Source organism: Triturus cristatus, chromosome 3_1 (genome assembly GCF_964204655.1).
Source record: "Triturus cristatus chromosome 3_1, aTriCri1.1, whole genome shotgun sequence".
Lineage (NCBI taxonomy): Eukaryota > Metazoa > Chordata > Amphibia > Caudata > Salamandridae > Triturus > Triturus cristatus.
In genome coordinates this window covers 637,093,322-637,118,756 of record NC_140583.1, presented here as the reverse complement: position 1 = coordinate 637,118,756, position 25,435 = coordinate 637,093,322, and the positions used below count along the sequence as shown (strand labels likewise).

The window sequence follows — 25,435 nt, the reverse complement described above, 5'->3', positions numbered from 1 at the left end:
CTGCCATGGGCCCCGGAATGAAAAGTGTACTGTTTCTGCGTAGGATGTTTCAAACGCCAACAATCCACCAGCCCCAAGGCATCCAATAGGCCAGACAACCACGCTTGGGCACGGGGGAGATCCCTAGGGGGGTGACGGTCCTCAGTTCCGGAAACCACAGCGTTAAAATCCCCCCCAACCGCCAGAATCCCCTCCGGAAGGGCAAGGAGGAGGCGCCCCAGATCCGCAAAGGTGGTCGTCTGCAACCCTGGCGGGACATAGACAGAAACAAAAATAATCACTCTGCCCTCCAGTCTACCCACCAGAACCGTGTAACGTCCCCTGTCATCATGGAGCACCTCATCAACTTCCAACGGGAGCGAGGTCTTGGCCATGATGCCCACACCCCTTGAACCCGACGTGAAGCCCGAATGGGCCAGAAGGCGGTAGCCCCGTCGGTTCATAGCACGAAAGGAGTTGCCAATGAGGTGCGTCTCCTGCAGAAAAACTATGTCAGGTGAAATTCGTTTCAGGAACTGCAGGACCACACCCCATTTTATCCTGTCCCCCAGTCCATTAACGTTCCAGGACAAAAGACTCAGTCCCCTACCCCCCATCATAAACGAAAGCAATCACTCGTCCCCCCGAGAGCACTTTGGGAATAGCACGACGATACTTTTGCCTTGTGGTACAAATGAACAACACCCCACCCCAACCCAACCGCCCCAACAAAACGCCCCCCTCCCTGCACCCCTGCATGAGCCCAAACAGCCCCCCCAACTTGCAGTGTGCCTGTCGCCCCTATATAGTTGAAACTAGGTAAACCCCCTAGAGGAGGAAAGAGTACCCCTTCGAGACCCCGCACCACCTACAAAGGAGGGAGAACGAGTACAAAAAACGAGAGACCCTAAGCTTGGCCGAAAGCGGCAGCATCTTCGTCCAGAGTGAGTCCCAGTATCAGCACCTCAGTCCCGGTCCAGTGGGCCTTCTCCTCCCGCAGCCCCCGCACCCGCCATCCCGATCCCGACCCCCAGACAAAGTGTCCAGCCAGTCCCCGGCCGTTTCAGGACGGTCAAAAAAGTGAGTGCGACCATCCACCTCCACCCGCAGCCTGGCCGGGAAGAGCATGGCGTATTTTAAGTTCATGTCCCGAAGCCGCCGCTTGACGCCCAAGAAGCTCAGTCTCTGCTTCTGGACCGCTTGGGTGAAGTCAGGATAAAAGTTCACCTCCATGTTCTCCAACTTAATCGGCCCTTGCAGTCTGGAGGCTTGCAGAATCGCATCCCTGTCCCGAAAATTAAAGATACGGGCAATAAGAGGCCGCGGAGGGGCTCCGACCTTCGGCCTTCCCTCGGGAACTCTATGAGCCCTCTCCACCGCAAAAAATTTACTCAGTCCCCGAGGCTGGAGATGGGTAGTGATCAGGTCCTCCACAAAAAGATCCGCCGCCGACTCCTCCCGTCCCTCAGGTACTCCGATGATGCGGATATTATTCCTCCGGGCCCGGCTCTCGGAATCCTCCAGGCGCCGATCCATGAGCGCACTCGCCTGACGAAGCCGGTGTACCTCCGTCTGAAGGGCCGCCACCTCAGTCGTGAGGCCCGACGCGGTGTGGGCCAAAGAATCGACCCGGTCGTTGGTCTTCGAGAGATCAGCTCTCACCAGGTTGACATCAACGAGGACCGCGTCGATTTTATGCGCTAACGTGTCAAACCGCTGGCCCACCGAGGCCTTCATCTCAGCAATGGCGCCCATGACGTCTTGCAGAGTCAGATCTGTGGGCAAATCCGGGGCATCCGGGGTGCACTCAGAGGACTTGTGCGGTCCACCGGGAGATCCCTTCGGGAGGGTGTAGCGGTCCATGATGTTGGCCTGATGTGCGGCGCCACGCCGGGTCGACCTGGCCTTCAACCGATCTCCATCTTGTTTAGTGGCCATCGTCGCGGGTCTCACACCCTCACCAGCCACGCAGTAAAAAGCGAGCAATCAAGGCCACGAGCTCCGGGGGGCCACCCCAGGACGGCGGAGCGGGCCACAGCAGGCAGGCAGGCAGGGTCTCCCAGCGAGGCCACCCCAACACAAAGAGCGCCGCGATCCCACTTGCAAAGACAGCAAGGGGGCGCGAAAGTGAAAGTGCGGGGTGCGCGACTCGCCAGGCCCAGCCCGCCGTTGTTGTTCACTTTGCCACCGGGTCGCCCCCAAGCGCGAATCCGATGTCAGGAGAGAAGTAGGCCGCAAACTTCAATCGGTGCTCACTCCGGCACCCGAGGTCCGATTCGAAAACGGGAAACGGGTACCACCTCGGCTCAGGCTCACCGACACAGTTCCCTCAACCGATGCAGGATGAAGACAGGATAAACGTAGGAGGTTGCGGAGGTCCTCGGGAGCCTCGCACCTACGCGGCCATCTTGGTTGCGCGCTAGGCTCCTCAAGCTAACATTTCTTACAGATATATCGTTACCGAAGGTAAGTAACTTGTTCATTATATACTCTATCATATACAATGGATAAGTAATGGCTGATTAAGTTTCCAGTGTGCCTTTGGTTGAAGCAAGTGAGCGGATCTTTGTCGATTATACTCTATTGACATTTCTATGCACCTCCTCCTTATCAAAACTGATTGTCAGGTAGAATATAGTTTTATTCCACAAAATATTGCATATGTTGTTACTTCACTCCCCTTGATTTTGCTAATAAAGAGTAGGTTAGAAATGGGTCCACAGATCGTTGTTGTAGGGAGGCATTTTTGTGATATCTCGGTTAAGTCTACGGAAGAAATCTTATTGTGGTGACCAAGCAAACCCCTAGTAGGATGTTTGATGCTTTCAGCTTACTGGCGGCTTTGCACTCTTACTCGAGACTCATTATTGCAGAAAAATCTTTTTGAAAAATGAGGTAGTGAGGCATTATTTTGGCAATCTTTCACCTGGCCATCTGCTCCAGAGTGGGGATTTTAATCTTGGCCTTGCTTCGGTTATGAATGACCCATTAGAACCCACAGGCTCCTGACATACATTAGTTAACTTGGAGGACGGTTTTCTTTGGAGTTATCATTTCTGCCAGAAAAGGCAGTGAGTTTCGCATTTTTGTTTTTTTAACTGACATGCCTTTCACTGTCTTCCACAAGGACAAGGTGCTTTGCATTGTCCCTTCCTTCAATGCGAGGATGCTATCCTTTTGTGGCTCCGTCTGGACATGGATTTTCAAACTCATGTTCTCATTGCGGATATCTGTAAGACCGCAACATTGACGCTCCCCCGCTTTTGTTGCAAGCCTTTCTTTGTGCGTCTTCTGCACAGTGTGTTTACTCGAAACCAAGACAGGCTTATGTTGTCTCCCCTGTCCCTCCTCTATGAAATTTAAAATAAGATTCCCAACCAGTTGGGAAAGGGGTAGTGGTTGGCGACAGTAAGTAAGAAAAATTAATCTTTATGGGGATTGTGGTATTCTTAAGCTTTTCTATCCTTCCTTCATTAAATCCCATCCATCTACTCAATTTGTAGATTCCATGCTAAAATCTTGTGACTAAGAACAACATATTGGAACTAAGTACTAGCAACTAGGTATTGTGGAGAGGATACCTGGGTAGGTTAAAGGGCTTACACACCAATGCATCGATGGTAGCTACATTTTCAAAGTGATATGTTTTGGTAGAAGTTTGTTCTGGGCCTGTCTTCCTCCACAGACAATTCCCAGCCAGTTCTGAAGGAGAAAAGAGCAGGAACTCGAATTATGATTGAGAAAGTTATTACTTTATTATACTTCTGTAACTCCACAAAATGCATGAGTTAATAAAAGTGATTAAATGACACATACACTTAAGCCTAAATTGTACCCACAATAAGGTACTCACATTTCCAAGAATCTTTATGAATGGCCCACAATGTCCATTCTGAGTGTGGCGCGTTCTATGTGACATACACTTTTGAAAAGTGCTTTCCTCACTAGATCTGATGCATGTGATATCTGGCTAATGTATGCAATATTACAATATCCCACACTGAATAGAGCAAAAAATATACTTAATGATATTGAGATAATTGGCAAATTTTGTTATAATGTGTATATCGTTTAAAAAATATTGCCTTTTCCTCACTTAGAATTGTGCTTGAAGGACTCCTCTCTTCTTCCTTTTTATCCCTTCTTCCTCATCTCCAGGACTTGTCCCCACTGCAGGTGCTCTGTATTTTTACCCTACTTTATTTTTATATTGCAGGGGAGTATCCCATTTCGCTTGCAGTCTGAGGCATCTCATACCCGCCTCCTTTGTATTCTCCTTTACGACTCCTGATGTGCTGCAGGTTTTTACCCACCCCTTTTCACTTTTAGGTTACGCATATCATACAGCTCAGCTGTCTGGTTGCAAAATACCTATTGTGGGCTTGCCTGGGCACCTAGCTCGCCCCTTGCCATTGGATGGCTTTGTCACTCCTTTGCGTGCCTCTTATTCAATGGCTTTCTGACTTGCAGCTTCTATTGTCTCTCCCCTGGAACATAGCCTTTTTAGTTTTAACATCTCTCTTATTGGCTGGCTTTTATAGCTTCCACGGCTGAGTTTTACCAAACGATTTTTTTCTTTTAGCTTAAGAACGACATGTGAATGCATGTTTTCCCGCAGTTTCCCTTGTGCGCTCCCCCTCCACCATCCCCACCCTGTGCGCCATATTGCTCTCTTTTGCCCTGGTGGCTCCCCCCGACCTTCACATTGCTGTCTCTCTCCCGGGCGTTTCTCTCGCCATCACCCATGCCAGTGTTCCTGTCCCGTCCATGTGCTTCACTAAACCCCGCTCTCCAAGTTACTCTCTCTTGCCAGGAGCTTATCTGGCCTCTCTGTGTTGCTCTCTCATCTGTGTGCTTCTCCCTATGCCACTGTGTTGCTCTTTTCCGGGTTCTTCCCCCGCCGTCTGTTGCTCCCTCCAACAGACCTCGATTGCGGGGGAAAAAACTGTTTGCAATACCTTTTTTAGATCAATATATAAAAAGAAGTAAATGTGCTCACCTTATTTTGTAGGCACCATACAAAATGACATGGCTGCATCATTGCACATTTTTATTTCTTCCACCATGCTGTACAGTATCGGCGATGCTGTCTAGCATCATCAAAAAACATTGGCAAAGCCATCGGTCCCAAAGGTGAGACCCGTTGCCTTTGCCAATGCATGTTTCTCTCGAGCAGGTATACCAGCTTTCTTTGTGCTGCACTGTTCTTTTCATGCCTGCCTCACTCAACCTATTCACATCCATCTTCTGTCCTACTAACTTGGTAGCCACCTTTAAATATTTTCTAGACTTTAATTGCACATAGGTCCTGATTACGATGTCGGGCAGGCGTCGTTGCAGAATTGGAACCGACCTACCTCAGTTGGGCGGTTCTGACAGCATCATTTGGATGCGACTGCACACAGTGCAGCCGGAAACATATATTTTTCTATGGGAGCTTGTGTGGCGAGCAGAAAACACCTGCAGAATAAGCTCCCATAGAAAAATGGATGTTTCCAAACATCGCTGCCCCTTGTGGCAGGCACCTTATGGTGCGGGGTTGTTTGGAAAACGCCTGCAGAATAAGCTTCCATAGAAAAATTGGCATTTCCAAACATCCCTGCACCTTGTGGCAGGCAATTTATGGTGCCTGCCACATGGTGCATGGATGCTTCCCCCCGGCCCTCCGCATTTGGCCCAGTGCCCCCAATGTCGGTTTTCGACAGCCAACCCATGCAGTAAAGGCCAACATGGATTGGCTGTCCAAAACCGACATCATAATCCCGACGGCGGAAACGGCGTCCTCAAGGGATTATGATGCCTTTCTGACTGGCCAACTGGTTCCTTGAGTCCGTCGGATTTCCCGGCCAGTTTAAACTCCAACCGCCGTCATCATAATATGGCGGTCGGACTTTAAACCTATAATGACGGTCGGAAAACCTCAGACCAGCGGACCGACATTTTAATTAGGCCCTTAGTGCTTACTGTTAGAGATAAATACGTTTGGTGAAGCTTTCACAACCTTTAAAAAAATATCTTTTTTATTACTTTGAACATTTTACCTTCATTTTGAGTTTACAATTTTTATTTACACGTTTTTCTCTAAATCGACTTTTCAAATGTAAACCTCTCTGGCAAGGTTAAGCGAAATATGTTCTCTTCTTGTGGCAAGTGGACATCATTGTTGCCATTCAACATAGTATTACCAGCCTGCTATGCACCTTTGATGACATCAAAAAGCCTTCACTGATTTTGATAAAGACTAAACCAGCAACTTTTTGAAACTATTTTATTTATTTAGTTTTTTAAATAAATGCATTGTACTCTGTGTTGTTTTAATAAATTGTGAAAGTCTTTTTCTAGTTGCAGCAGTTTGACATATTTGAAATCTAAAAACAACATTATTATATTATTTTGCATTTTTGATGATGCGATGCTCCAAGTCTACTTGTTGCAGACACTTTTGCTGCCTTGTGTCCCATGCTCAGGGTGGAGTAGTGTAAAGAAGCAAAACCCTTAAGAGTTCTGACCGGACTGTGTTTCTTTCCATCTGCAGTGACCGCTTTGAGGATGAGGAGGGGGCCCGGATGGAATAGGTCTCTCCGTGAAGATACAGCGCCTCCGTTCAGCTCTGCCGGCGCAGCAGGAACATGAGGAGCACAGCACTGAGGAGGATGCAGAGAGTAAAAACTGTGGGCACTACAATCTCGGTCACCATTTCCATATGGCTAGCCAGAGGATCTGAAATTGAAAAAGACACAGCAGTGAGCCAGGCCAACCTGTGGCTTATTGCATCTTGCACATATGCTTCAAGTGAAAATCGGATGCCATGATAACTAGAAGGTGCCTCGTTCAAACAGTGGTGGATCTCCCTCCTTCAGGGTTGGACTGGGCTCTCGGGAAGTGATTAGCCTGCACAGGCCAGTCGGGCTGTGGCGGAGTGAGATTAGAGCTTCCCAGGCCCCAGTGTTGTCAGAAGTGGTATTCTCACAATTTCACAACACACCAGTCTATCGCTGCCCTCCCTGTGCCCGAATGTGAGCACTGAAAGCTTTTCTAGGACCAGTTGTAAAATAAATGCACAAGTCATTGCTTTATAGATCCTGTGTCTTATTTTTCTGGTGTGCCAAGAAGTCTTGCTTGCACTAATGCCACTGTGTTAATTGTACTCCCCTTGACTCACTTTTACTACCTGGTGTCCTAAGACCGATCCAATCAACTCTCCTTGCTTCACTGTGTGGACCGGAGTCAGACACAGTTTCTAGTAAGATGTATTGAGTAGAAATGTCTGCTGCAGTGAGATGAAGGGTAGACATGCGTGTGGTTGTTTTTCTCCCCTGTAGCAATACAATGAGGTCAGCGTGAGAGTGTGCTAGTTTCTTGGTGCTGACCCTTTACCCTGGATTGAGGCGATGAACGGGATAAGAGTGCTTGTTGATCTTTCTTGTGTGCAGTGTTAAAGTGAAACCTATAAATAGAAATGTCGTGGGATGCTCTCTATAACATACATTGATGCAAAAATAGGGGGTCAGGGTTTATCTTAGACTTTGATGAACAAGCGTAGAAAACTGGTGAGTAGTGTCAGATTGAAGGGATATATTCTTTCTGCCAAGCAGTAATGTCCTGAGATAAAAGAATATAAACGTCTGGAGCGCTTCTTTATTCATGCAGTGTTGTACAGTGCCAGAAATGCTTTTATTCTATACAGTGAGATGGAATGGATAGATATGGTTGGGTATCTGCTATCCTGAATGCAGAAATGAAGTGAGATAGAAGAATAGACAGGTCTGGGGACCATCCTTTAAGCATTTAGTAGTACAGAAAGACGAAGCCAGTGTTTATCTTAGATCTTGGTGAACTTGCATAGAAACACTTGGTGATAGAACTGAGACATACACGCATTATGTAGGAGACAGTAGTGTGTTTGGGAATCACACCAAGTTCTGTTATAGAACAAATACTTGATTCAACCTGTTGGATTTTTAGCATATTCTTTATCTCCCTTTAGACTTGGAAGACATTATTTTGGGGTTCAGAAGTGATTAAGGATATACAGAAACAAATTGCTGGATGTTGGCATGATAAAATAGTTTTACTTATTCTGAAGCATTTTTTCGGAAGTTATACTAATCCCGTTAAAACGGATTAATAAACCTAGATATCTGTTTGTTGACCTTGTACTTCACTTAATGCCATGGATTCCTTCCCAGAGATACATCTAATGCCAGTGGTACTGATGAAATCTCTGTAGGAGTAGCTGGAAGTTTTATCTCCCATGAAAATGGCTGCACACAGATCAGATCGTGTTCAAAATGTTCATTTTAAGTTTGAATCGCACAATTGTGTCAAGTGAGGAACCAGGTTTAGCACTTGTGTCTCCTGGTTCCACTCAGCCACATCTTGTGCTGGGAGAGATTAAAACACATTGTCCTATTTCTTTTATGCCCTGTTAAGAATGTTCCAGTCTTAATGACCGGTTAATTTAACGCCCAATGAGCTTTGCGCATATTGGTTGGATGCCACGTGGACTTTTTAGCTAGTGGAGCCTCCTGCAACAAGTTATCCAACCTCCATGAAACCGCTCAGAGTGGCGCTGCTGCATGAAAGTGATTGTCCTACTCTGTGCCTTGTTTGGGCTCTTAACACAGATGTAAGAACAGTTACATATTTACCCTGGTCTAAAAAACTCTTGAGGAAAAAACCATGTCAGTGCTCAAAGGGTGTCAAGGCAGTGCTTACCATGTATTAGCCTCAGAATGTTAGCAGCAGTGTTCCGCTGTTCCTCTGATTTTCAAGAAAGAAAAATGAAGAAAAATGGTCATAAGGATATGTAGACTTCCGACAGATTAAGCACCCCCCTACCCCTTTGAGCACTGCACTACATGTGCAGATGCCCAAACACCACCACCCCAGAATCACACTTTTGAGCACTCTTATACTATCTAGGAAAATAAAGAGCTGGCTATATAAGTGAATCTTAGCTAAATGAATGTTCTATCTTGTGCAGGCAATCGTGGCAACTGTGTAAGTCTTCCTTCCTTTGGGATATTTTATTTAAAAATAAGGCTGCAGTAAGACTGATGTATTTGGGTTATGAGTACCAACTATTCGACAGAGGCAGCAGCAAAGCCCATAACGATAATAGATATGCACTTCTACAGAATAAAGAGCCTGCAACATGAAAACTATAGAGTCACAGTTGTTATATTGTCTGATAATAATGAATTTAAACTCTTCCTGAGAAAATTATTTTTTTAACTATCATTAGAGTATCCAGCTACCCTTATATTGGTTTTCTCTGTTTTTTGTTTCGAGTCTTACTCTTCTCTTGATAGGGGTGACTTACAAAGCATCACATTTCTCTTTCATGTGCTGCGATTACGTTTGCTTCCCAGACCCTCTTCCTATGCATGTTCTTCATCTTTAAGAAGAGTATGGCTTGGCTCCAAGCTTCTGCTTGGCCTCCAATATGGAGTTCAGATCCTGTTGCAAATCCCCATAGGCACTGCTTTTTTAATTGCTTTCAGATCTTTCCTGCACTACTGTACAGAACTGTTGTGGGAAAACGTGTTCTCTTTTGACTTTATTATGAAAGGCAATAGCTTTGGTCTGTTTCCGCTTTCCAGATCTTACTTGGTCACATCAGGGGTTGCATCTGAGTATGCTGATCTTCGGCCTGCTCTAGCCTTTTAGGTGACAAAGGAGTAACGAGGACAGTAGAAGACAATTCAGTTTACTTGGTGAAATATTATGGTGCTTTATACTCCTATTACTGGGGAAAACTCTATGTTGTCTCCTGTATAATTTACTCTGTGACAATCCAGAGGTACCACAGCCAACATCCATACTGAGCTTAGCCTTATCATACAGTTACTGTATGCATCAGTACCTTAATACTGTTTATACTAACGGCCACCCAGAAGGCACCATAATGTGATCTCTTCATTAAGTAGTCAAGATCACCAAACTCATGCTAAGGATTGGCATTGCTGGGCAGCAAGTATCTCACTTCAGGAAGCGTGTAGGGCAGAGGCAGGACAGAAACCTCATCCTTGCTCAACTGTGAAGGTCACACACTAATATTTCTCCCTCTTCTGTGTTCCCTGTAAAGATGAGGTGATATGAACTGCTACTTGCAATAAATCCAGAATGGTTTGTTGCTCCTGGTAAAGAGCACAGAGGTTCTGTTCAGTCGATAGACAGACCTCTGCATCACAGATGCAAGAGACATTACCCTGGGAGAGGTGTGGACCTGTTGTTCTCTGCCCTGGGATTCCCATTTCAGAGTTTGGACCACCGATTCTTCCTGTTAGTTTGTGATGCCCTATTGTCCCAATAAGCAAAGTTAAATTCTCTTGACCACTTATTTTTGGACAATTAGGTGACCCACATTCACCAGCTCCCTTGTGGGTCTTTTTTCCCGGGAATTCCACGATGTTGCGCCAGGGTCTGTGCCTCATTGATATCCTTTGACTAATCTAAAGAGGATACAACCATCATGTCTCTTTGCTTCTACCAGTGAAATACCTGTCGATACCAGCTTAACGAGTGGCAGCACTGGAAACTGTTTCTTTAGATGTAAAATAGGGTCTTAGGCGACTACTACCACGCATGTGAGGGTGTTGTACATGCTGTGTCCCTTTCCCCACATGGCTCCGTACCCTCACCAGTTCCTTTTATTCAACCAGCCCATGTAGTTCCAAATATTTTCTGTTGTCCTTACTGATGTGCTGCGCAGGGATCTTTACTTAGTCATTCACAGAATGTTTTTCCGTTGTCTTATTTTGTACCATCCTCGATTTAGCTCGGGTAACCTATTCCACACCTTTCTGATTTACCACCAGGTACATTGTGTTACTTGCTGTTTGCAATAGCTGTTCTTGAGAGCATCTGTTATTGTTTGGGGGAGCTGACATATGTTCACACCTAGGCTTTGTGTGCTGTCATCCCTAGAAATACCATCTAGTGTTCATGCAGAGTAAGTGTGCCTCTATTCTGCAAGAGGCATTTGTATTTTGGTTATAGGCACTGCATTCACGGAGGGTGACTATGGTGACTCTGAAACTTTGCATGGTACCAAGTTCCTGTTCTGCCATTTAGTCCATGAAGCATCCAGTCTGAAAGCCACCTTCAGTTACCCTGAGCAAGTAACTATTGGGTTTTGGTAATTACCTGGTAGCATGATTGTTTTTTGCCAGTAACTGAAAGTTTGTTTGACTGGATTTAGTTGGGAAGACCCAGGAAAGAAGCATCAAACATCCAGAAGTTGATGGCCTTCTAGGAACCAAACACTTGCTCCAGAGATTGTTGGGCCGAGTCCTACTCTTTAACTGTGCATGAAGATCATTCCCCACTGCTGATAATGGATTTAACCCAGATCTCTTGACTGGGGGTGAATGTTTTGATTTGTTCTGCATTCCGTCCATCAATTGTGTGTCTTTTGCTTTCTCACCCTTTGTGCGCCAGGTATGCCCAGACGTGGGTCCTGGGCTCACTGTGCCACTGGAATCAAGCTATCCTGGCTGATGAGGGATGAAACCCCGAAACCGGTCCTAGGATGCTTGTTTCCGGGCCAGGGAGGACCTGGCTTGGCAGTTCGTGCTGGACTGTTCCCATGAGGCACAGGGTCAAGACTGATTTGCACATGTTCAGGTCTAAACTGGGGTGGCATGGTGATCAAAAGAATGATGGATTTAACCCAGATCTCTTGACTGGGGGTGAATGTTTTGATTTGTTGTGCATTCCGTCCATCAATTGTATGTCTTCCACTGCTGTAATGTGGCACTGAGTCAGCCTCTCCTAGGTGTGGAGCTGCTAATTTGTGCAAACGAAAGAGTGAGCATGCACCCTGCCTTGGAATGTGGGTAAGCAGTTCTGTCTCAATCCATTTGTGGTTCTAAATTTGTAACTTTTTGGGGCGGGGGAGGGGAGCTGTTGCAGAGCTTTGTCGTAGTATCAGTCAGAAAAAATCTGTCTGACCCCTCCTTCCATGCAGTTCAGCCTGCCTCTCTACCTCCTGCAGCTTGAGGCTGCTGAAATGGGAAGACCATAGAGTTGGTATTGTAAGCCTTATACCTCTGGATCCAAATACTGGCTTTACTGTGGGTTACCCAGCGTGGGTGACTTGACTAGTCACATCTATGGTTTGACTACTGGCCTTCCAGTTATAATGCGTTCAGGCTCACAACTATTTAAAGGCCTTTGTTCAATCCATTTGATGAAAGGAACTGCTAACGTTTGTAGACTACACAGCAGTAGAAATATATGTGACAAACGCTAGGGAGGACCTCATATCGTAGATGTGTTATTATAAACGATCTTTTGCATCTTCCCACCTAGTAGATTAATTAAACTCAAACGTGCAACTCAACAGACTTCCAGAGCCCGTGTGGGTGAAAGGCGTACACCTAGAGATGCTCTTGGAAAGTTCCTGTATACACTTACATTAATCTGTCTAAGGTGCAGCATGTATTTCAGAGAATCTCTTTCCAAATAATCCTTTTTGCTCTTCTCATCATCCTGAGCTTGTTTCATGGCCTATTGTCTATTGTAGTTACGGGAGGTGTAGTCCTATCTGGGAGAGCTTTCTTTCTCAACATGAAGCTTTGGATACTTCATCCCACTTAGCCTCGCTAGATGTTTCAGGATGAGTGCATGATTCCTGAGCAGTTCCACATCTGCCTTTAGGAAGTACATTTTCCAATTATTCAAGCAGGCAGGAAGCAATATGCCAAGGTGCATTTAAAAAGCAAATCATTGTTCTGGTTGCGTCATTTGGCTCCAGTCCGAGAGATTTTACAGTATCAGGAGCAACTTAGTCACTTGTTTCTTACTAAAATAAATAGTCAGGCTTTCAGGTTTTGGTGATGGGACAAATGCAAAAACAACAGTTGATGGACAGAATGCAGAACAATGTCATACATTCACCCCAGTACAGAGATCTGGGTCTAAATCCATCGTTTTTTTGCTCACCATGCCATTCCAGTTCGGACCCAGCCATATGCAAATCAGTCTTGACTCTGTGCCTCATGGGAACAGTCCAGCCCGAACTGCCAAGCCAGGTCCTCCCTGGACTGGAAACAAGCATCCTAGGACCGGTTTCGGGGTTTCACCCCTCTTCAGCCAGGGTAGCTTGATTCCAGTGGCATGGAGAGCACAGGACTCACGTCTGAGCATACCCGGACCACTCGGGGTGACAAATGCAAAAACAACAGTTGATGGACAGAATGCAGAACAATGTCATACATTCACCCCAGTACAGAGATCTGGGCCTAAATCCATCGTTTTTTTGCTCACCCTGCCATTCCAGTTTGGACCCAGCCATATGCAAATCAGTCTTGACCCTGTGCCTCATGGGAACAGTCCAGTCCAAACTGCCAAGCCAGGTCCTCCCTGGACTGAAAACAAGCATCCTAGGACCGGTTTCGGGGTTTCACCCCTCTTCAGCCAGGATAGCTTGATTCCATTGGCATGGAGAGCACGGGACTCACGTCTGAGCATACCCGTTCCACTCGGGGTGACAAATGCAAAAACAACAGTTGATGGACAGAATGCAGAACAATGTCATACATTCACCCCAGTACAGAGATCTGGGCCTAAATCCATCGTTTTTTTGCTCACCCTGCCATTCCAGTTTGGACCCAGCCATATGCAAATCAGTCTTGACCCTGTGCCTCATGGGAACAGTCCAGTCCAAACTGCCAAGCCAGGTCCTCCCTGGACTGAAAACAAGCATCCTAGGACCGGTTTCGGGGTTTCACCCCTCTTCAGCCAGGATAGCTTGATTCCAGTGGCATGGAGAGCCACTTGTGTGTTTTGGCGATAGGACTACAGAAATGTTTTGTGGGTGTCTACGTATTCAAAAACTGCACTACTAAATGGGATAGGTTGATAATCTTGTCACCAGATTGGAAACCTCATCCTGTCTGAAATGTAAAAGTTGTCTTGACTGCTTCGCTCACAATACCTTTTAACACAAGACTTCACCAGGTAGCAATCTAGTCATATCTTTGTGGCATGTATATTATCCCCCAATAATTTGTAACACTGTTGGCTAAAGGTGATAAAATAATTCTGAAAATAGACATGATCCATAATTATTAGTTTTTTTTCCTTAACCCCTTCCATGCGGGGCGGATTCCCCTGCTGTGCTGAGCGCTGCTTGCGCGGGCGTGGTCATGACGGAACGGTTCCGTCATGAGCACAGCTCAACCGACGCTCATGACGGAACCGTTCCGTCATGAGCGTCGAAGGGGTTAAAGTTGTCATATTTTCAGTGAATCTGTTTTTGTTTTCAAATCGCTGTTTTGAAGCACAGCATACCCTCAATGAACTGGGTGTGAGGAGGGACTGCATTAAATTTGGATTGTGCTACTACTTTTCAGTAGGGAACTGTTTATGACGTAAACAGCTTTGAACAAGGAGGCATCTGAACCAGTCCTTTGCCTGCCAGGTTCTCATACGTTATCTGCATGGTAGTATTCCAGTGACCGAAATGTGGTGTGCTCGCTGTTGGGATATAAAGTGCACCTGGCGTTGCTTTGGAAACACATTCTGATTGAAGTATCTGCAAAATGTACAGTTTGGGTAAATCGTAAGTATATGGTTGATATGTGTAGGATGCTGTTTTCGAGACCTGACAGATAGTATCTTTGGCTAAGTTTATTCAAGTGACAAAGTTACTTCCTTGCTGGAGTCTGTTATGCTTGTGCATAGTCAGATGTGTAAGAAGGAACGGTGGGGAAGGGGCTTGGAACAAAAGAATAAATGCATGGTACTGACCAAAGCAGCTAATAATGATCTTAGTTCTTCGGCTTTATCTGTTTACATACCATTGTTTACCAACCTGTGATACCTTGGTATATTTGTAGGAAAAAAACTATTAAGGTAGTGAGGCCAGTGGACGAATGAGACTGCAATAATAAGTGAGCCTTTACTTGGTTGTGTAGATAGGGGATTCCAGCCGAAACTTTTCTTGGCTAGCAAAGTTCTGCAAAGCTTCCGTTCTGATGGATATCTCTAGCCACAGATCCCTCACCTTTAAAATATCTCCTAGGCACCAGACTGGATTCAGAGGTTTTCACAGTAGTGCTTCTGCACAGCACTAGGTGGCATCATGGTTAGACTGGGGCAGAAAATCTTCACAGGCACCAAAATAAAAGGATCCCCATTAGCAAATCGGTAGCTGAAAAAGTGGCCAACATTTGCAATGTGGGGCAGTTTTGAATTTGTAAAGACGCGCTGTATGTGTATTGCAAGGTTTGGGCGACTATGCATTTGAGCTTGCTGAAGGTTATGTTTGTGGTTATCCCTTTGTTGATCCCAGTGCGCTCAAAATTTCCCAGCCCATTGGTGATACCACACCAGGTTGAGGCCTTTAGGGAGGACATGCTGGATGTTTTTGGCATTTGTGGCTGCCTCTGGTGCACCTTCAGGCCTCAAGGATTTGTAGAGGCATCCAGTCGGGTTATAGTCAGCGGATTTATCCTCTGTGCAGTGTGAACCCTTGGAACCTGGCTTCGGTTCTGCACCAACTCTGGTGTTGACTTTTATTCCAGCTACAAGACTTTAGCCGGTCCCTTCTTGTTGATGCAGGTCCCAACGTCGCCAGAGGTGGAACTGCTACAGATACAAGTGTCTGATACTGATCCAAATTAGTCTCAACCCCAACAGAGGTTGCACGCTGACTCCACTCCAGCGACATACACTTCACCTACCAAGAAGCCACCCTCAGTTGCTCCAGCAGCTTTTCGGTTCAGACTCTGACCACAGTTAGCCTCCACTTGGAGATGAGTGGCTAGATGATGGGGATGATTTACCTTCACATTATGAGGATGACAGTTTATATATAGATTAACAGGAGGCTAGTGGGCTGAATAATTCACCTTGACAGTATTGTTTCCCCTCTTGTGCCACCAGCTGAATAGAGTGCTTCCTTTGATATAGGTATCAAATGTGCTTCTGAGATTTTGGATTTAGAGCTTCCTTTAGTTGAGGTTAAAACAAACGTAGTTACTGTAGTTCTAGAGCCTGAGTCATCTTCTTCTGAACCCTTTTTACTGCTCAGCAAAGCTCTGACATCCTCATAGGCACTTGGTCAAAACCTTGTTCTGGCCCACCAGTCAGGTGGTCAGATGCCATAAACCGGGGCTTGGTGACTCTGATTTTCTTACTCCGCATTCTACACCTTAAACTTTGGTGGTCCAAACTTCCTCCAGCAACGTGAATCCGAATTCATTCCCCACGACTCCATCCGAAAGGGAGTCGAAAATGATTGAGGCATATGAGAAACGGATGTTCTCCTCAGCCAGCCCCGACTTGAGGTCGGTCAATGGCAGTTGTCTACTAGGCTATTATACACATGCCGTGTGGGCCACGGATGGCGTGATCTTTCTGTTGGTCCCACAGTTCAGGGCCTCCTAGGGTCAAACTATTCAGCAGAATACATAATTTGGGCTGTTATTGATACGAACGATTGTTTGGGGCAAGCAATGGGCACTAATGTGGTGCATTGTCGCCATGCATGGATAGCCACAAGCATTCTAAATATATGCCTTTTGATATATCCTGCCATTTTTAGTGACAAAGCTGATTGCACGTTGGAGCCGTTTAAGCAAAGCAGGGCCACAGTACACACTGAACCCTCCAGGTTACCAGGGGCACCGATATTTTTGATCCCCTTCCCCTGTTGCATCCGCCTCCAGCAGCTTTAGCTTGCCCATAGCAACAGTCAAACAACCACTTCAGGGAGGGGCAGGGTTTGGCATTTTCTCTCTGTGTGGCTGTTCATCACATGACAGATAAGTCTTCCAGATTGTCCAGCAAGAAACTTTTTTTTTCTGACCCACAACAGCTTCCGCCCACATCAGAGCAGTTCTCAATCTTACTACAAAAGGTATAAACTCTACTGTCCAAAGGAGCCATCAAGATGGCTGCAGGCCTCGAAAATAGAGGCAGGTTGTTACTCCCATTTCCTCGTGCTGAAGAAGGATGGAGGACTTCGCCCTATCTTCGTCGTATTGTCATGTAACCGTTCTTCAACCCCACAAACATTAACTGCAGTCTATGGTCGACCAAGAGTATTTTCAGTTTGCCATGCTTCCCTTCAGCCTTACCAGCACCCCTCGGGTGTTCTCGAAAAGGATGTTGATAGTCGCTGCTTATCTGTGGAGATAGGGGAAACCAGATTCACCCTACCTCAACGCTGGCTGTTGATGGCGGACTCATCGCAGTTATTTGTAGACCACCTCCAGACGGTGGAGAGCCACTGATATTGTTGGGGGTTATTCAAAGTGCCAAAGTCACACCTGACTTCTTCACAAATATTTCCCTATATAGGAGTGGTCTTGGACGGGGTGCCATTCAGGGCCTTTCCTCAGCCACAACGAGTCCAGGCTATGATCCTGATGTTCAGCATTGGTCCAGGATTCAGTGAAAGTGGCTCTGAGACTTCTTGGTCTGTTGGCCTCAATCATCCTGCTTGTCCACTCTGCCACGTGCCATGTGCATGCACTTCAGTGGGATCTAATGTCTCAGTAGGAACTGCACCAAGGGAACCTGGTAGACGTCATTCAGGTTTCGGAGAAGACTGCACAAGTTCTGCAGTGGTGGCTGCTCAAATTCAATCTAACCAGTGTTAGCCCCTCTCCCTTTCCCAAGGTTGGTGGGAGTGACTCGTGCATCACTGCCAGGCTGGGAAGGCCATCTGGGAGAGGTGGTGATCAGAGGGCTCTGGTCTCTGGCAGAAACCTGCCTCAACATAAATCTCCTAGAGCTTTGGGCCATCCGCCTGGTGCTGAAGGTCTTCCTGTTGTCCATCAAGGGAAGGCTGGCACAGGTTTTCACTAACACCACCACTGCCAGGTGTTACTGCAGCAAGTAGGGCGGAGTGGGGTCCTTTAAAAAGGTACTGCACCTCAGGTGTGACAGGTGTGTCGGGGCATTTCCCTGTTTGGAACAACCTGGCTGGATCTTTCAACACCAGGGCAAACAAGCTCAGAAAGCGATGCCTGGTAGATCACGAATGGCTGTTGGACTCTGAGGTGGCGTAGGACATCTTCCTATAGTAGGGAGAATCCTGGCTGGATCTTTGTGCCACCAGAACGCACAGTGTCAAAACTGCTGCGCGCTGGAATTCCCAAGGACACACTCTAGGAGATGCATTCAGAATACAGTGGAGAATGGGACTCCCCCAAGTTGTGAAGACGATTAGGAATGACTCCCAAGTCATGCTGGTGGCTTCAGATGTGGCCAGGAGGGTGTGGTACCTGGAATTTCTGGGTTTGAGCATCTGTCCTCTAATCAGGAGGATCTTCTGACAGCAGTAGAGCAGGATTCTGCACCTGAATCCATACAATCTACACCTCCACATGTGGAGATTGAGCATCATCAGTTGACTGCATTTGATTTGCCAACCAAAGTTGTGGCTGTCATTCTGGCTGCCTGGTGCCCTTCTATGATGTCTATTTATGCCAGCGCCAGGAGAAATGTATGGCCTGGTGTAGTATCCGCAAAAGAGACCCTTTGCAAGCCAAGATGTTTTGTTATTTGTTTTGTCTTTGGCACAGCGATGCCTTGCAGTGGACACTATTAAAGGTTATTTTTCTGCCCTTTCTGCCTAATTGTGTTTGCTGGACCCTTCAAGCCAATACACAGCTGCTTGCTTCCTCAACTCTCAAAACTGTCTTACTTATTGCAATGACTTCAGCTTGTCGTGTGAATGAGCTCCAGGCATCTCTTAGGTGGCGACTCGGGTGTCCATGCACACGTTCACAAAGCACTACTGACTTCACAGTGAGGTCCAACAGGAAAGGCATATCACCGTTCAATCATGCAGGGCATTTTGCCTGAGCCCACTCCATAGACCCTTCACCTTGGTGAGGTACTGCCTTGGAATCTGTGGTGAGGACTCTACGGTTAGAAGTATTCATCAAAAGAACAAGTTACCTACCTTTGGTAATGCCCTTTCTGGCGAATACCCTATGTAACAGCAGATTCCTTGCCGCACTCCCACTTCTCCATTCTGTGGTGTCATTTTTTCCCCCAACTGAATGGTCCCAAATTAAAGATATGCTGCTCTGCTCCGTTAGTTCCAGGGTTGTACAAAGCCATCGCATACCTGCAGCGCCACCAAGCAGCGTGCTGGAACACAGCTGGGAAAACATCTGAATCCATTATGGCACTTAGGAGAAATTCTAACGGTAAGGAAACTGCAGTTAAAGTATCCACCAGAATGAGCGTTTGCGAATGTAAGAAACATGTCCATTTTCATCCTTTGGGAAGATTGGGAGATTTCAGGGTTTACCTTCACTTGAGCACAGTTGGATCCTGATTGCAAGATAATTGTCACTCTATTTGAACAAATTGAAGCTGGAAAATGTATACAGAATATTTTTCTGCAAGTTTAACTTTTTCAATGCACAAAGGTGAGTGTTAAGATTTTTTTTATACACTCTTTGATTAGTTTTTTCATACACAATGGTATTAATAGTAAAAGAATACTAATGCCCTCATCATGGTTTACTTGCAATTTGACTTAGGATTGTGTGCATTTCCACTTTTTCAGAGTTTTGTAGCTCCGTACATGCCCAGACTCAATGTTATACCTCATACCAAACTTGATTAACTTCGAATCTGGAGATAAAAATACCCTGGGGTAAAACAGGAAGGTGTGTAATTGTACTATTTGGTATTTCCATGGTCCTCAGAGTGAGACCCCAACTGTTTTCTATGAAGAAACCAGGAATCTGAACTACATTAGTGGTGAGTGAAAGATGGTAACAAAAGTTAGTATTTGCAAACGAGAGACTAACTCAAACAGAGAACTTTGCACAGGTTGAAAAACAACTTTTTCACACACCTTTAGTTCTGCATTATCAATCAAGACCTATAGTCTTCTTCATACTGTGGAGTCCAAATTTACCCTCAGCTTTTTTTATCCCGGGATACAAGCTCATTGTGCATTTTGTATTGGGATGTACACTTGAAGCTTCTAAGCTGAAGCTAAGTATTCATTAGAGACTGTGTTCTGAAGAGTGTGCAGAAAACCATCTAAAACAACTTCCAGCCATTTTTTTCCTCCACACACTGGGGTTTTAAAATTGCTTCACTGAATTGGGTGTGGCAGAACTGACATTCTGGATGGGATTTTTATGCATACAATACATTCTCCATCCCAGTCCCTCCAGAGGCTGCTGAGGCTCCTAACACCCTCTTTCCCCATGACCTGGCTTTAGGCTGGGATCAACATGTCCTTACCTATGTGCATGGGTTTTCTGTTTCAGCTTCCATTGAACACATTTAAAGGATGCTCCACTGTTTCTTCACTCCATTGCTGTAGTCAGTGAGTGACTGAATGAATGAAGGACTGGATTTCTTAGAATTTTTATATAGCACACTCCTACCCTGAATGATAATCTATACACTAAAGACTTAAACACTGCATTTCGCACAAATGGGCCTTGATCAGATGTTTCAAGCTTGCCAAGTTACTATAAGATCACATATTGTCTAGAGGCCCTTTCCAAACTTTTGTAGCTCTAACCGAGAACCTACACTTATATTTGACATTAGTTTGACAGCCAGAGTAATGACACAGTGACTTCTAGCTTGTAGCGGATTCGAAGGGACTGTTGCAGTAGACTTTGGTGGATAGGTGAGCAGACGCTCGTTACAAAAGGCAGGTAAAAGTCAAGTTTTACAAATTATTAAAAGGGGCTACTTCATGCCTTTCATTTCCTCCCCAACCCATTTTACTCCTGCACCGAACAATTTTTGGAGGAGCACTCCACAATAGTGATACAAAAGGTCATTTTTCTGTTTTCCAAAAGTGCTAGGAAGGGGGTGCTCCACACTGTAGGGGTGGAACGTGATGTGGTACTTCTGGTTCTGAAGCCTCAGGCCTTTCTTGAATCACTGCCTATTGACCATCTTTTTAAGGAAGGACAAGTTCAAAATGCTCACCTTGGCTCAGGTGCTTTCAGCTCTGGACCCAGAAGACTGGATGTTTCCCTGTCATCTTATTTTCATATACGCGTTCCGCAGTCCCACCGGCATTATCTACAATTCAGGATGGGCCAGGAACACTTAGTTTACCGTTACCTTCCAGCCTCACCTTGATCCAATGGTCTCCACTAAAGTTATGGCACTGGTCATTGTCCATCGTCAAAGGGCGGACTACAAGTATTCCCTCTCTTTGACTGACTGCTAAAGGTATCCTTCAGGTTTTCCTTCAACGAGCCGAAGTCTCACCTGTGACACACGCAGAGAATTCCTTTCATTGGGATTGTTCTGGCCAGAGTGGCATTCAAGGCATTTCCACTAACGGAGCAAGTCCAAGACGTTCTGAATATGATCCTGAGATTGTGGCGTCAATCCTGGGTCTCAGTGAGGATGCCTTTAATCCTTCTTGGAATCTTAGCTTCATACATCCTCCTTGTCCTGAATACCAGATGGCATATGCGGGGCCCTGCAGTGGACTCTCAGATTTCAGTGGAGCCAGCATCAGGGCACGCCTTGACAGTATCCAGATGTTGGAGGAGATGGGTCTGAACATATACGGTGGCAGACCAGCACCACCCTGGCCTGTGGGAGGCCACTGCTGGTGTGTTCCTGCCGGAGTGGAGGGGCTCATGTCGGGAACATGGCAATAAGAAGCCTCTGGCAGACAGCCAGCTCCATTTCAGTTTTCTGAAGCTTTGAGCGATCTATCTGGTTCTGAAAACGTTCCTTACAGATAACGGGCTGCGGATGTAGGTACTCATAGGCAACACTATCACCATGTGGTAGTACAACATACAGAGCAGATTGCGGTCCTGGATCCTGTACCCTACATCTCTGGAGGTGGCTGGACCTGCAGGACATCTTTCTGGTTGGCAACCATCTAGCAGTTTGTTGAATGCCAGAGCAGACAAGCTGAGCAGATGCCAGCTGGTGGATCACAAGTGCCATCTCCATCTTAAGGTGACAAGATGCATCTTCAACCAATGGTGTTAACCCTGGCTAGAGTTCTGAGGAAGTTCAGGACAGGCGAGTAACAAGTTATCTTAATCGCCCAGACTGGGCCAAGAGTGTGAAATACCCAGTGCTCCTGAGCCCGTGAGCATGCCCTCTGATGAGGCTACAACTTCAGGAAGACCAACTGTCTCAGCAATAGCGCAAAATTCTGTATCTGGATCTCCTCAATCTAAACCTAATAGCGTTGGGCTTGAGCATGGACAACTGAAGGTTTTTGACTTGCTGGTCGCAGTACTGTGAGGTGGTCGATGTGATCTTTGTGGCTAGACAGCCTTCCACAAAGGCTGTGCACTTGGACAAGTTTTTTGCAGAGTGTGGACCCTAATACACAGTCCCCTTCAAGCCAGGCTTTTTGATGTTCTGTTTTTTAGGATGTCCTAGGCACTTTGATAGGCTATCTGTTGAGCCTTTGTATGTGTTTGCCTCAAGTTGTCATGCATTTCTTAAAAGGTTTGACTTGTATCTTTCTCCCAAGCCATTTATTATGCCACAATGGGACCTGAACCTGGTCTTAATGATCCTCATGTGCATGCCATTTAATTAAATGCACAGTGCTTCATGACTCTTGGCTCTAAAGAGTTTCTTCCTCATTCCAATTATGTCAGCAAATGGAGTGCATGAACTACAGGCATTTTTGTTGCACCCACCCTACACCTCCTTCTTTTCCGAACAAATTGGTGTTGAGGACTAAGTTGGACTTTCTACCAAAGTTTGACTCCATACTATGATGGCCAATGATTAATCTGTTAGAGTTTGTTCCTCTGCCGCATGGATCAAAAGAGAAGAGATTCATCATCACATCGACCTCACAAAAGACTATTGCATGAATGATCAGCTTTTTGTGGATTTCTCTGGGGCAAAGAAATGGAAGGCTTTGGAAAAGAGAACAATGTAAAGGTGCATAATCCTCTTTATCATAATCTACTGTGAAGTGGCCAAGAAGGGCTGTGGGCCCACTCCACCAGGGCTGAGCTGCCACAACAGTATTGGTGTGAGGGGTTACCTGTTTTGAACGTCTGCCAGGCTGCTACGTGGACATTGGTGCACATGTTCACAAAGTGCTATTGCCTATTGCCTTGACAGTCATGTCTGCTGGGATGGTTACCTAGACGAAAAAGTCCTGCAGAACTGAAAAGGCTGAGTACACTCCTTAGACCCATCACCTTTGGAGGTACTGCTTTGGTATTTACGGATGAGGAAACTCAAGTTAAAAGTATCCATCAGAAGAACAAATTACTTAGCTTTGACACTGTTTCTGGTGAATACCCTAACTGTAGATTCCTCACTGTTTTCCCGTCTCCTCAATCCGTATAACGTCTAGGAGGGAGCAGATAGCCACTGTCTACTCTCTGTATTTGTGCAGGCCATTGAGGGACGCAAGCTGAGAGAGGTTGGTTGGATATTAATCATATATTGAAGATAGAGTAAATTTTAGTGGAGGAGGTGGGATGAATTGTGGTGGGTGTTTATAGCAAGACATTAGTCATTTTCTTAAATACATGTGAAGAGAAGCAGGGGTACTGCCTGAGGAAGCTGGGTGAAAGTCCGCCTGTTATATTTTTGTGTATTTAGTTTAGGGTGAAGGGGATCAAATTAATCAACAAGCCATTGTTTTAGAGAGAGGACGCCATGCTTTGGTCTCATGCAAGCTCTCTACTTTGCACAGTTTACCCATGAGAATGAGAGTCGACATAGTCGACCTGATGAGTAGGCATGGAGAACCTAGATCTTATCCACATCTGGCGACCAAGTGATATTATGCAAAACTCAAACATGCTGTTTACTGGCTACAATGTTCCTTGAAACCCTGGGTGTAAAGCATCCCCATTGTACATACCAATCCATCTACAATTCTACACTTTGCTTTTGTTAAGTATGCGCCCATACTCTGGCCCACGCTAGTTTGACTTATCTTTAACCATTCTGTACTTGGGAAACCACAATGTTGTTTGGTACAGTTTTTGTGACACGAACACACGTTTCATTTTATGCAGCAGATTTCCTGCCTGTTTTATTCCCGCAATCCCCTCACGTTTTTTGTAGTTTGCACACGTTTTGTGCGTTCTTGTTGCTTTTAAGTCTTTGGCCGCTTAAGCAGCGTATCATTGTCTGCCTAAATCTTCACTCTAAAAAGTTAGCCCGCATCCTTGACTTGTGTGAGGTAATGCTTGACTTCTAACAGAAAAAAAACTGTTTCAGTTCCACTGCAACAAAGGTTGGGTCTCAATAGTAGGTGCAGCGCTTCTTGCTCCAGGTGTCTGCCGCGTGTATATATCTTTTGTAGATCGCCATGCTTCACAAACCTCTGCCATCTATCCATGTTTACTGCTTAAATGCAATTATGCCTAAGTCCGAATCTGGCACTCACTCTACTGGACACCTTCTGATCTTTCGCCAGTCTATTAGTACATCTCTGGGTTTCCCTATAAGGAGAGTCACTGGAGACAGTCGATTTTGTGCCAGCTCCGTATTCAATTATGGATGTTATCTATCATTTGTTGCATAATTTGCAGATTTCCAAAAAATCATTGAAGCTCAAACGACTGAAGTTAGTAAAAAGACCGCAGAGGTGGTGGAGGGCAGAGACATGCATTTTTTTTGCAAAAATTAAGTGGTCACCCTTGAGTTGCTGATTGCTGTATTTACGTTAAGCTGCTAGTAATATTTGGCCATACAGTATTAATGTGCATTAAAATGTCGCAATAGTGAACTAATACTTCTATAGTGTGTGCAGCAGTGTGCTACATAATTTAATTTTCTTGTTGCAAAGTTTAGTCAACCCCATCGTTTCATTTGGTCTTCCTTTGCTGCATAATTCCAGTGGCCGTGCATAGAAGCCATTCCATTCCTATTCATTTTAAGTATGCCAAAGCCCCTGGAAAGCTCTAAACATGCATACGTTTGTTTTTTGAGTGCTACTGATGCCTGTGCTCTTCGCTCTCGTGTGTTAAGCTGGCAAGACAGTGCAAACACACACACAAATGCACACACACTGGACAGCACGTCTATGGTAGGTCCCTACCCCTTAAACTTCATCATGCAGCGGCCAAACCTTGGCAACGTCTGCTTGAGCTGCTCTTCTAGCTGAAAAGGGCAAACAAAGAAAACATAAAGGGCTAATTAGTTGCCTCAGTAGGATATCTGACACCCATCTTAGTAAGCCTGTAACGCTATCAAGATGCTGTGTTCGCCAATTGTAACTTTTGAAGTATAAATGGTGGATTTAAATGTGCATAATAGCGATGCAAGTCACTCCGCTTTTAGGGCATTTAACTTCTGTGTCTTTAGCCTGGTCCACAGTGTGTCCCAATGGCAAAAATAGTTTTCTTTGTGTTTTTTTTATTTGCAAATAGTATGAATTGAAACATCATTGTTTTACAATTAAAATGCCACTACCCCTTTTAAATGTACTTTTAGAGTCCATTTGTTCATAGCGCTTAATAGCCTATACCTTCTTCTTTGT

At 45.6% G+C, this 25,435-nt stretch overlaps 2 protein-coding genes across 10 annotated transcripts in view; one reads left to right on the top strand and one right to left on the bottom strand.

The window, feature by feature from the left end:
* ZWILCH (zwilch kinetochore protein) overlaps positions 1-7,057 on the top strand; it is a 479,149-nt gene extending 472,092 nt beyond the window's left edge. For all 6 annotated transcript variants that reach the window (XM_085644606.1, XM_085644607.1, XM_085644608.1 and 3 more), the window contains one exon: positions 6,515-7,057. The gene's annotated coding sequence lies outside the window, so the exon portion shown is untranslated. The remainder of the gene's footprint in view (positions 1-6,514) is intronic.
* LCTL (lactase like) overlaps positions 6,562-25,435 on the bottom strand; it is a 181,571-nt gene continuing 162,697 nt past the window's right edge. For 2 of the 4 annotated variants that reach the window (XM_085644612.1, XM_085644613.1), the window contains exons 15-16: positions 8,698-8,742; positions 6,562-6,699 (exon numbers count right to left, since the gene is read on the bottom strand). In XM_085644612.1, the coding sequence (XP_085500738.1) occupies positions 6,584-6,699; positions 8,698-8,742 (161 nt within the window). In that variant the 3' untranslated portion in view covers positions 6,562-6,583. Of the gene's footprint in view, positions 6,700-8,697; positions 8,743-24,994; positions 25,057-25,435 lie in introns of all 4 variants that reach the window. The other 2 variants (XM_085644615.1, XM_085644614.1) reach the window with 2 other exon arrangements.